The sequence below is a fragment of the Panicum hallii genome, chromosome 8 (assembly GCF_002211085.1).
Source record: "Panicum hallii strain FIL2 chromosome 8, PHallii_v3.1, whole genome shotgun sequence".
Lineage (NCBI taxonomy): Eukaryota > Viridiplantae > Streptophyta > Magnoliopsida > Poales > Poaceae > Panicum > Panicum hallii.
Genome location: NC_038049.1, coordinates 2,165,234 through 2,176,951, shown reverse-complemented (window position 1 = coordinate 2,176,951; position 11,718 = coordinate 2,165,234). Strand labels below are relative to the sequence as shown.

General features: G+C 49.2%; 2 protein-coding genes across 2 annotated transcripts; both read right to left on the bottom strand.

Moving 5' to 3' along the window:
* Positions 1-630: 630 nt before the first annotated feature.
* Positions 631-6,410, bottom strand: LOC112902096 (2-carboxy-D-arabinitol-1-phosphatase-like). The gene is given in 10 exon segments (XM_025971016.1): positions 631-1,402; positions 1,404-1,630; positions 3,817-4,089; positions 4,298-4,405; positions 4,509-4,607; positions 4,684-4,737; positions 4,817-4,915; positions 5,154-5,272; positions 5,356-5,572; positions 5,738-6,410. Coding segments are annotated over 10 exon segments (2,337 nt in total). The 5' UTR covers positions 6,155-6,410; the 3' UTR covers positions 631-678.
* A 477-nt stretch (positions 6,411-6,887) lies between these two features.
* LOC112902093 (adenylosuccinate synthetase 1, chloroplastic-like) lies at positions 6,888-10,217 on the bottom strand. Its single transcript, XM_025971014.1, has 4 exons — positions 9,847-10,217; positions 8,381-9,073; positions 7,998-8,309; positions 6,888-7,398 (listed from the first exon to the last, which is right to left on the bottom strand). The coding sequence occupies exons 1-4, from the start codon at positions 10,138-10,140 to the stop codon at positions 7,228-7,230; spliced, it is 1,470 nt and encodes a 489-aa protein (XP_025826799.1). The 5' UTR covers positions 10,141-10,217; the 3' UTR covers positions 6,888-7,227.
* Between the last annotated feature and the right edge of the window lie 1,501 nt (positions 10,218-11,718).

Sequence of the window (11,718 nt, the reverse complement as noted above, 5' to 3'; positions counted from 1 at the left end):
ATCAGTTGCCTGAGGCTTGCAATAGCCCTATCTGGCAATTTCAGTAGCTGTAATAAGATTAGTAAAAAGTATAAAAACCTGTGCAACACCTCAGTGTCCTATAGCTTTAATGGTCCTAGCTTATACAATTTTCAGCACCTGTAATAAGCAGGACCAATCTAACAAATTAGTAGTCTTTCGCTGTCTACATCCTACTGCCCAACAAAGGAACAGGAATAAGAAAGGCTACTGAAAACATAGTTGCAGGAGAACAGATGGTCTGGACTAGACAATTTATTGTCTAGAGAGGGTGTAAAATACGCAGATTACTGAGAGAAATTCAACTTACAAGATCCTGGCATGTAGAAGTAGAAACATGCTGCTCCATGCTCTTATGGGCAACATCTATAACCATAAACGGGACACTCCATAATTTACCTGAAAATATATTCACCCAAAGAACTAGAGTCTGGGAGGCACATGAATAAGGAACACAAGTTCCAATGTTCCATGAAGTTCTTTGCAGTTTTCATTCATCGATACAAATTTTTTTACGCATTGTTCGAAAGCTCATATAAAAGGTTTTTGGGTCTCATATACAGAAGATTGGTAGTACAGTAAACACAATTTCACTGCAACGTCTTTGATCGAATTAGTTGATATCATCCTGAGGATTGGGTGCAATTGGATTCACAAGGATCATTCATGGGTCATGGCCTGATCAGTCTCCATCACTGCAGCACTAGAAGTCAAACCCTCAGTGAACTCGAGGTCCATGCTGCCTCCATGTAATTGCATCCGAAATTGTGATTTCCGCTTGCTTCTCCTCTCTCTCCTCTTCACTGCAAAATCTTCAGATAACTCCTGGCTTGGGCTCTCACCAATGTCTACTGTACCCAGATGAGAAGCCATCATTCCATTGGCCTGAAGTTCAGATAACCTTCTATTTCTTGCGGATGCCGCAAGGGGCCGGACCCAACAAATGGCAAGAACAACAAGAACAATGTAGACAGAGAAAGACACCCACACACATAATGTCCATTTCAAGCCGTGCGCCAAGCTCTTTGTCCACGGGGGAGTTGTCTGCACAACAACCTCTGCTTTGTACACCTGAGGCAGCTGCACAATAGCAGCTCTTGGCTGCAGCAGAACTCTGATGAGCCCTGTTCTCTTGTGACGGCCATGACCTTCCCTATACTGCAACACCTTGAGATTTGCAGTCTGGGTCTCGCTCCGCACGCCCAGCGTGAGTGGCACACACATCAGCGCAGATTGCGCTAGCCGGACAGGGGTGCTCTTGTACCTCAGCATATATGGCTGTGCAGCTGATGCCATGGTGATTCCACTGACAGAGATTGCCTCTGTTTTAATCTGCAGACGATAAGCTTACCATGAGTAGCAAATCATCATAAGAATTATTAAGTTCCAAGAAATTTGGATTGGGAATCGAGTAATAAATGATGCAGTTGTATACCTGGAACATGCCAACCTCTCGATTGTGGTAGGAATCGGGGAGCAGCAGCGCCATCGACACCCTCACGGAGTGCCCGGCCGGCAGCGCCAAGCCCCGCGCTCCACCGAGGGCCATCGCGGCGCTCGGCTGCGCCTCCGTGTAGTCAAAGTAGAGCGGCTGGCGCACGGTCACCGGCTCCTCCACCCAGTGCCGGACGAGAACGAAGCCGAGCAGCACGGACACGAACAGCGCGGCGACAAGGGCCGCGAAGGTGCACGCCGCGGCGAGCAGGCCGAGGGCCGCGCGCCGGAAGTTGGATGCGACCACCGTAGGAAGGGCGCGCAGCGCGCCGACGAGAGTGGCGACGGGGAAGACGAGGCTGAGGATGGCAGAGGCGATGAGCTCCCCGAGGAAGACGACCAGCCGGATGAGCCAGCCGGCCGGGCCGGCCAGGAAGAGGAGAGCATCATTGGGACCGGCGGCGGGTGTGCTTCTTCGCCTGCCGGTGTAGAGGCCGTTGCCGGAGACCGCGGCCGGCAAGGAGCAATCGTGCTGGTATTGGGACACCTGGTGTGGTGCTGAATCCATTAGAAGATTGCAGTTATAGGATCTAGGGAATGGACCAAACTCGGCAAAGGCTCAGTAGCCTGTAGATCGCAGTGCTGCAGGAGGATGGAGAGCTACACGTGGCAGGAGAAAAGACACGTGTCACGCTCCTGTGCAAGCTGTGAACCTTCCGCCATGCCGATCGGTAATGCCTGGTGGCAGCAACCTTTGTCAGTATCTTCGTCTCTGGAACTGATAACCACTTGGCATCATGTCATCATGTGCGCATATATATATTGATAGGGCGTTTGTCTTCGGTACTTTCGTATCAGATGCTAATTAGAAGAACTAAATATAAAATAAAATATAAAATAATTAGAAATTTAGACGCTAATTCATAAGACGAATCTATTAAAACTAATTAGCCCATCATTAGCATATATTTATTGTAGCATCATATTATCAAATCATAGACTAATTATGCTTAATATATTCGTCTCGCAAATTACCCTTCATCTGTACAATTAGTTTTATAATTAATCTATATACTTAATAATTAGTAACGAAATATTTGATGTAAGATAGACTAACATTCGCACTTGCTTGGCGACATCAAGGACAAGGAGTGCAAGCTTCAGAACTCAGGGTGCGTTCGTTTCTCTCCAGAGGCCTCTAAAAAACAGTTCTATAAATTAGAGGTCTAAACATTTTAGACCTCTAATATTTAGAGGGCTGTTCGTTACAGCCCTCTAATGTGAGTAAATTTACACTTTTACCCCCCCTTCTCACCTTCTCTCTCTGCCCTCACCTGACTCCTCCTTCCTGCTCCTTCCCCCTCTCGATACCTCCGCCTCTCCCGCCTCCGCTCCCCTCCAAGCCTCCAGGCCTGCGACCGCGCGGCCGCCGCGGGGCCTGGCACCGCCGCCGCCGCTGGCGCGCACCCGCTGCAGTGCCGCACCCTCGAGCTCTGCTTCTCGGTGGCGCTCGACAGGCTGCCGGCCGCGGCCTCGGCGGCCTTCGCCGCGGCGCAGGGGAGGACCAGGGGCGGCGGCGCGGCGCGGGGAGGAGCGGGGGGCGACGGCGCGGGGGGAGCAGGGGCGGCGGCGCGGCGCGCGGGGAGGAGCACACGGGGAGGAGCAGGGGGCGGTGGCGCGGGGGGTGGGGGGAGAGAGAGGGGGCGGCTGCGCGCGGGGAGGAGCAGGGGCGGCGGCGCGGCGCGCGGGGAGGAGCACGCGGGCGGCGGGGCGGGAGGGGGGGAAGAGGGGGCGGCGGGGGCGGCACGCGGGGAGGAGCAGGGGGCGGCGGCGCGGGGGGTGGGGGCAGCGCTGGGAATCGCGACCGGATTAGAGTGCTCGGTGGCTCTAAAGAAACGCGACCTCTAAAGGCACCGTACCCGCTCGGTTAGTGGGCCGTTCGGTACCGACCCTCTAAACTTTAGAGGTTTCGGGCTTTAGAGGCCGGAAACGAACGGGCCCTCGGACTGAGAGCTGAACGCCTGAACCTGCATCGCTAGAGTGCAGGACTGCAGGGTGCTCCCTACCACATACAGAGACTAAAAAATGTTCACACTTCATGCAGGGGCGCGGCAGCACATGGAAATCTTTTCTCAACTGAGCACATATACACTTTTTTTATGTACACAGATATTGTCATTGAGATTATGATATATTTACATCAATGTAAGGTATTTACACGTGTGTATTTCTGAAGGATGCTATACATTAACACGGAAAACGTTACCTTCAAGAATGTTAGAACTCCTCATCATTTTCGGTTGGCCGCGTAATGGGTATTGACCATCTTCCGAGATGGGCTGTGTAATTTGTGCATCTGACAACGCCTCTTCCTTTAGGTCCATCCGGAAAATCGATCACACTGATGCTTCCATCGTCTAGATGGAAAGATGGCATGTACTCCATTGGCAAATCGAGGCATCGACAGATCAGAGCAAGGTGAATGGCTGGATGGCCTACGGCCACAACAACTCGATCCGACTCACTATCATCCGGCAATTCATTTAGCAAGGCTTGCCACGCATCCTTGGATTGAGCCCACAGTCGCTCTAGTGGTTTGTATTCCATGCTGCCCATCCAGCCTGATTGCCCAAAGCTCTACAGAAAGAAAGCAAAGCATTGTTGATTACTCAAGTGCACAAACATTGAGTGTTTCCAAGCTACAAACACACTATATGCGTAGGGTAGTACATTGAAAAGGTAAGTGCAGATTTTGAAGACATAAAAGAGAGCTTGAAATAATCTATTCACTAGTAGAACTTGAATGATGCTTTGCAGAAATCGTAGACATTGAAGATGGTCAAACCTTTTGCTTTGCTTGAAAGGCATCATCAATTTCAAGTTCTAGCAAGTTCTTCATTTCCACATAACGAGGCACACAATCAGCACCTAAGCAATCCGCCGCCTCTTGGACCTGCAATGACCCCACGGGATCAAATATAGAAGGCCAAAAAACAGGCAGAAGCAAAAGGGAACACAATTTACTGAACTTCATTGTTAGTTCAGATTACAGTCACCTCGCATATAGCAGTTGCAGTATCAACAGATGCAACTTGTGGGCTATAGATAATACTGTTCACCTTCAGATCTAGAAGTAGTTCTGCAGTCTTCTGAGACTGAAAGTATATGTCCAGAAATGAGCTCAACTTGTGTTGAAAACAAACTGATGATGCAAGAAATAAAATGAAGTACCTGTATAGTGCCAAGCATGTTCAGTGGTGCATATCCCATTCCACCTAGACTAATCTGCAAGACAAAGCAATGAACGATCAATGGTGAAGATCAGACATCAGAGAACACATGCACATACGAGTAAAAGTCATACCTCAGAACTGCTCTGTGTAGTTCCTTGACAGGCCAAAATGATCCTCTTGCTAGTCTTTCTTCCACCAGAACTTCCAGCAGCAACAGGAGAATTTGGGGTCTGTACAAAATACAATGGAGCACAAGGTTAAATCAAAGGGTTTTCAGGGGCTTCAACCATTCCATTTTCCTATTGTGTCTTGAGAATTCTTCGATCTCTAAGTTGATACAAAGTGGCTGTTCTAACAGAAACAGGTAAGCAGTACAAGTTCCACCTTACCAAAAAAAATCATTTTTAACGGAAAAAAAAATAATCTTGTATATATTCTACTTGGTACAAGTCAGTGACCAGAACACACCTGATTTAAGCGGTTAAGACAAACATTTGGAGGACCTTCGCCAGTCTTTGGGGTGAAATCCAGCACACTAGCGCCACAATTGCTCTGGAGTAGAACCCGAAAGTACTCCGCACCAAGTCCTAAACAGAAAACATGTAGAATCAAACATCAATTTCAATCAACCATGGCATCAGACTCCACGCTAGAATGTAGCAGCACCCACCCAAAGAAGTGGCAACGAGAGCCTGGTTCACTGCATTGTGTGCAACCACAAGCACTGACTTGCCCTCGTGTGCTAAAATCCTCTCCCAACAGCTCTGTGCGCGGTGCCACAGCTCCCGCACCGGGTAGTGCCCATCGATGCTGAAGTTGGCCGCATTCTTCTGCCACTGCCGGTACACAACCCCGTACCTCTCCTTCCCTTCATGCTTCAGCAGTCCCTGGAAATCAGAATCACCAGCTCGTTACACTCAGGCATTTCCACAAGCACCTGCTAAGCAAGTATATGCAGGAATCAGCAAGCAGGCTGAATTGAATTGGGGCATGCGTTCCCGCAAACACCCTGCCAGCGTTGCATAGGCTAGTCATAGTAATCAGGTTCGCACCTGGAATGAGTAGAGGTCGATCTCGCGGAGGTCGGAGTCCGGGATGAGGTCGTCGTCGCGCCCTTCCCAGATGATCTCGGCGGTGCGGCGGGAGCGCGCGAGCGGGCTGGTGAAGCAGGCGTCGAAGGAGTCGGACAGGAGCATCTGGCGGGAGGTCTCGGCCTGGGACTCCCCCTTGGGCGTGAGCACGGAGACGTCGGAGCTCCCCTGGATGCGGCCCTCCGCGTTCCACGTGCTCTGCCCGTGCCGCACCAGCACCACCCGCTTCGCCGCCCGCAGCGGCGGGAGCGACGCGCCCGGGAGAGGCGGAGGGGACCGCTCCAGCTCGTGCACGCTCGAGCAGCGGACGGGGATCCGTGGGGCGGTTCGCCGGCCGGCGGTCGTCGCCGGCGGGGCGGGAGCGAGGAGAAGCATCATGGGTGAGCGAGACGCTTCGCTCCGCTCGCTCGCGGGAGTCGTGTGGTGGGATGTGTGGTTTGCGCGCGCGCGGTAAGCTTGGCGCCAGGATGTATGGCCATGGTTCGGCCGGCTACGCCCACGTGGCGGCTGGGGGATGCACCAGCTTCAAGCGGCGAAGCGGCGTCCCGCGCCGCGCTCGCTAGAGCTCCTCGGTCCTCGCCGTCGCAGCCTCGCCCGTGCTCGCCGCGGCTTCCTGCGCCTCGCGCTCAGCTCCGCCGCCGCGGCGCTGCGTGCCGATCGTGCTACTGACTGTGTGACTATATCCCACTGGCGCTGAACAGTTCAGTTTCAGGTTTTGCTTCAGATCCAAGACTAAGAGAACCTTTGCCTTGATCCATATCCCTGAAGAATTCATGCCCAACCTGATAGTTCCTAGAGTTGCTATCAAATTTGTCCTACAACCAAGGCGTAATCTTTTGTTCAGCGTTTTCAGACATCAAAATGACATTGTCAGGGTTAAAAAATGGAACTGAGTTACCCAACTTTTGCAAGTTTTTTTCTCGTAGGCAGCAAATTTATTCTTCATGAGGGCATAGGTAATTTCACCTCTCAGATGCAGTGAAGGAATTCTGCAAGAGAGAGAATTCCTCCCCCGGACCTACTCTTTTAAAAAAAAGTGCATAGCAAACTTAATGGAGTTGAATGAAAAACGTAGGGAATAGATAGGAAAATTAGGGCAAGCACACGCATATTTCGATCAGGTATGTCTCATTTTCAACAAAAAACCAAAAGGTAGGCATCAGCAGAGTATCCAATCCAGATTTTTCGTACCACATTACACCAGGCTCAATTAGTACAAAATATATGATTTGGTTGAGTCAAACATAGTGCAAAGCGCTCATCCTTATTCGCCTTAGCAAATGTTTCGGAAGATGTTTTATTAGTGTGCACATTAGATCACTCCACCAGCCAGTAACTTCGCTGTATCACAGCTACCATGACAACGAAGATGAATAATAAGAGAAAATGCTCGAGGCTAGTTAGGGCTTGATTTTTCTGTCCAGTTGCCTGGGGACCAAATGAAGTGACTTCTACTTGTATATGAGAGCATCTCTCCCAGGCCCAACACCAATGTAGTGCACTGGAACACCAACAAGCTCTTCTATCCTCTCCACATAGCAGCGGGCAGCTTGGGGAAGTTCATTGTAACTTCGAACTGAAGAAATGTCACTTTGCCACCCAGGCAGCACCTCATAGCTGACCTAAAACACAAGACAGGGCATATAAGAGATGAAAGATATGTATTCTTAGGGTGTGTTTGGTTCCTCCAAACTAAACTTTAGTCCCGTCACATCGGATGTTTGGACACCAATTAGGAGTATTAAATATAGGCTAATTACAAAACCAATTGCATAAATGGAGGCTAATTCGCGAGACGAATCTATTAAGCCTAATTAGTCCATAATTTGACCATGTTGTGCCACAATAGACATGTGTTGATGGTGGATTAATTAGGCTTAATAGATTTGTCTCGTGAATTAGTCTCCATTTATGTAATTAGTTTTATAATTAGCTCATGTTTAGTTCCTCTAATTGGCATCCAAACATCCTACGTGACCCGGACTAAAAATTAGTCCATGGATCCAAACAGCCCCTTAGTATCTTACTTGTCTAAATTGTCACTATCAAACTGGTTACTGTTAACACCACAAGCTTTCAAGACAAGCTTATTATATCATGTCTTAAAAAATAGAACTTAACATAAATTCTCCAAACAATGCAATGGTTCTATCGAGAGGCCTTATGGTTCAATTGACAAGCTGTGGAAACAAAGTGAACAGAAACACATGTCAAAGCTTACCTGTACTTTCTCCAGGGTGTCAAGATCCCCAGGGAAGGATTGTAGCTTCTGTCCATCAGTTGTGTTATACGAAATCCCCACCTTAATTTCTGGCAGGTCGGACAGAACATCAAGTTTGGTCAGATTCAGTGATGAGAATCCATTGATTTGACAGCAGTACTTCAGTGCAACAATGTCAAGCCAGCCGCATCGCCTTGGACGGCCTGTTGTCGTGCCAAATTCCATTCCAGCTTTCCTAAGGCGATCACCTTCCTCTCCAAATAGTTCAGTTGGGAAAGGACCAGAGCCAACTCTTGATGTGTAAGCTTTGACCTGCATGTAAAATATATAAGCACTACATGAAGAAATAGAACTTTATAATAATAAAAGTGGTTTTAACCTACCACTCCAATCAGGTCACCGATTACCCTTGGGGCAATCCCAAGGCCAGTGCATATCCCACCAGCTGAAGGGCTAGAAGAAGTCACAAATGGATAGGTACCAAAATCAATATCCAGCATTGTTGCCTGGCCACCTTCAACTAGAATTTTCTTCTTATGCTGGATAGATTCATTTAATACATGGACAGTATCAGCAATGAAGGGCTCCAAGCGCTCTGCAAACCTCTTGTACCTCTCAACCTCTTGCTTGAGCATGCTTTTGCTGTACTCGAAGCCTTGAAATCTCGAAGCAGCATCTTTAAATAAGACATCAAGCTTATCCCCAAAAGTGTCCATGTTCCTTAGATCACAAACTCGCAGTCCATTTCGAGTTACCTTGCTTGAGTAACAAGGTCCAATGCCTCTCTTAGTTGTCCCTATAAAGGAATTTTCCAGCTCAGCTTCCCTAAGTCCATCTACAACCTGGTGCAGATCAAACAGCAGATGTGCCCGGTCAGAAACCAGTATTCTTCCATCGCAGGAGACTCCATTGGACTCAAGACCATCAATTTCTTCAAAGAACCCTGGAACATGGATCACCGCTCCATTGCCAACAACACAAAGTGTCCCTTCATGGAGGATACCAGATGGAACAAGATGAAGGGCAAATTTCTTGCCTTCAGAGTTATAGATGGTGTGTCCAGCATTTGCTCCACCCTGTAACAGTATGGTTGAAACTAAGATGAGGTTTCTAAACTTAGGAGAAACAGCTGACTGATATTGACTGCTTATGCTGTGTTCCAAGAACATCATTTGAAGTGTATAAATATTAAGAGCAGAAAGCCCAATTACACAAACAGCCAAACAGGGAACTTCTGAGAGTTCAGGAACATTCATCACAGAAATCAAGCAAAAAGCAAATAAGGGGCTGGTTACGTAATGACCCCCAGGAGCAGTAGTAATAGTACATATATGTTACTGATAAACTACATGCACATAGATTACAAAGAAGATGCAAAATATGGTGAAATGTCGAGCTTGAGTAAGTTAAGTAACTCGCAGTGATTTGCTTTAAGAATACAAGGCAACTAGCATGCCAGTATTTTACCCAACATAACATAAAAGCTTGCAGCAAGATTATTATGCAACCCAGTAAAAATGTATACTCTTTTGCTTGAATTAACCATTACATGTCAAATATGTCCAGTTGAATCATACAGTCCACAATTTATCTGCATGATTTATGACAAGATATTCAAGCGTGATACAAATGAAAATGATCACAGGTGCATCTTACAGTGAAGTGTTTATCTGTCAAGATCAAAAACATCATAATTTCATCATCAAACGCCAATCCAACCCAAAAAAACAACCCTGAAATTCCAACGATTTACGAGTCCCGCCGCAAACGGCCAATTTTTCACCACAGAAAAGCACAGCAGCGCCACCGAACGGATTCACGCCAAGGAAACCGAATCGCATCTCCTCACCTGGCAGCGCGCGACGATGTCGAAGCGCGGGGCCAGCACGTCGACGAGCTTGCCCTTCCCCTCATCCCCCCACTGCGACCCCAGCACGCCGGAGACCTGGCTCAGCGCGGAAACCCTATCCTCCGCGGGGTCCGCGCGAGCGGCCGCGGTCGCGGCGGAGACGGGTCCCGGGAGGCGCGCCTTAGGCAGGCGCACCGAGCGCGCCGCCGCCGGGGCAGCGGGGGACAGGGGTTTCCCGTTCCCGCCGGCGGCGGCGGCGGTGGCGGCCAGGTGGTTGAGCGTGGAGGGGGGCATGATTGGCTCGTGGTCCGAGGGTTTTAGGACGGGCTCGGTCGACTTGAGGGCGGACGCTAGGGTTTGGATCCGGGGGGCGTCGCCGCGTCGGGCTCAGGCGCGAGGCCGAGTGAATGCGTAGGCAAAAAGGCTGGCGGGTCGTCGGGGCATGGGCCGTTGGGGGCGGTGCTAGTCTTAGCAGGCTGGGTTTCACTTGTGTGGAAGTTGGGCCTTCAATACCAGCCCAGAAACGTAATTCTGGCGTTCATGGGTTGTGGGGCGATTGTTGATGCACTGTGCTTTTTTGTGACCATTTTGGCCCATGTACGCAATCTTAGCCCAGAAAACATGGCAGATAATCCGACCAGTTCTGTCGTTACGATCACACACCAAAACACACCTCAGAGTTCATAAATAAATAAATAAATAAATAAAATCCACAAATACTCCTCTCAAAAATAATCCACGAATACTAGAACAATCTAAAACAGTTTGCCAAAAAAACTCAAATGCTTAACAACTGAGACGACATCATTAGCAACTGTACACATCCTCGTCACTTGCATGCAGTTGCAGTTGCAGCTGCCTAATTAATTATCTCGGTGCTCGATTCCGCCTTATCCATCTTCTCGTCGGAGGCGGCGGTCTTGGACAGCCATACGCCGGTGCGAGGGACGAGTCATCATACAAGCATGCGATGTTGGCTCCCAAGTCCCAGCCCGGCAGTTCCCGCAAGCAGCACTGCCAACGTCGCGAGGTCGGCTTCATCGCTCGATCCATGGATCATATCCCGTTCCGCTGCATGGAGACTCCGGCAAGGATGGCGGAAACAAACCCAAGCTCGGCAGCAATTCTAATAAGTGAGAGAAAGGCCTCGGATGGATCCGGGTGATCTTGAGGTGGATCCTCGAGCGGAGGCGTCCTGGATTGGACTGTATTTGACTTTGAAAACGGAGACATCCTGTGTCAAAAGAAAGAGAGAAAACTCGATCAGGTGTTTGAGATACAAGATTGATTGAGAACAAAACTTGCTATTTAAACTTGCTCGATCAGGACTCTCGTCGTTCTTGTCTCGTGGGCTGCACACACTTACATGTTTTGCTTCATGTCTAGAGGCAGCTGATACTTAGTAATTTTTTTATTCATACCACTAGATAGATGATTGTGCAGCCGGGCAGAAAGTGCTCACACCAATAGCAACTTTGCAAGTGGCCGGCCTGCTCTAGCTTTGTGTTGTTCTTGTTCACATGGACGACGGCCTGCCGGTAAAGAAGCAACTACAGAAAAGTTTCCGGCACGCTGCTTTAACCGATTAAGACCCCAACCCTGCGGCTGATGCTCTAAACTAGTACCAGAAACAGTAGTACATACAGGGGGCTGATCGATGAGGTCGCTGCTGCAGCCCTGACTCGTTGATCACATAATGGAGCCGGCACTATTGGGCATTGGCCACTCGACCTGCACAAACCAAACGCATGCAGGTCAAGGTACTAGCTAGGATTTCAAGTAAACAAGTGATCGCACTCGCACTACTTCCCCAGCTCTTCCCCTTTATCGGTACGTAGCAGATCGAGTATACTGAAGCAAGTGGACCGTCTG

Coding starts and splice junctions, on each gene's coding strand:
- LOC112902093 (XM_025971014.1), bottom strand. CDS start 10,140: ATGCCCCCCTCCACGCTCAACCACCTGGCCGCCACCGCCGCCGCCGCC. Junction 9,074..9,846: donor ACATCGTCGCGCGCTGCCAG/GTGAGGAGATGC, acceptor ATACTGTTACAG/GGTGGAGCAAATGCTGGACA. Junction 8,310..8,380: donor TCGGTGACCTGATTGGAGTG/GTAGGTTAAAAC, acceptor TTTTACATGCAG/GTCAAAGCTTACACATCAAG.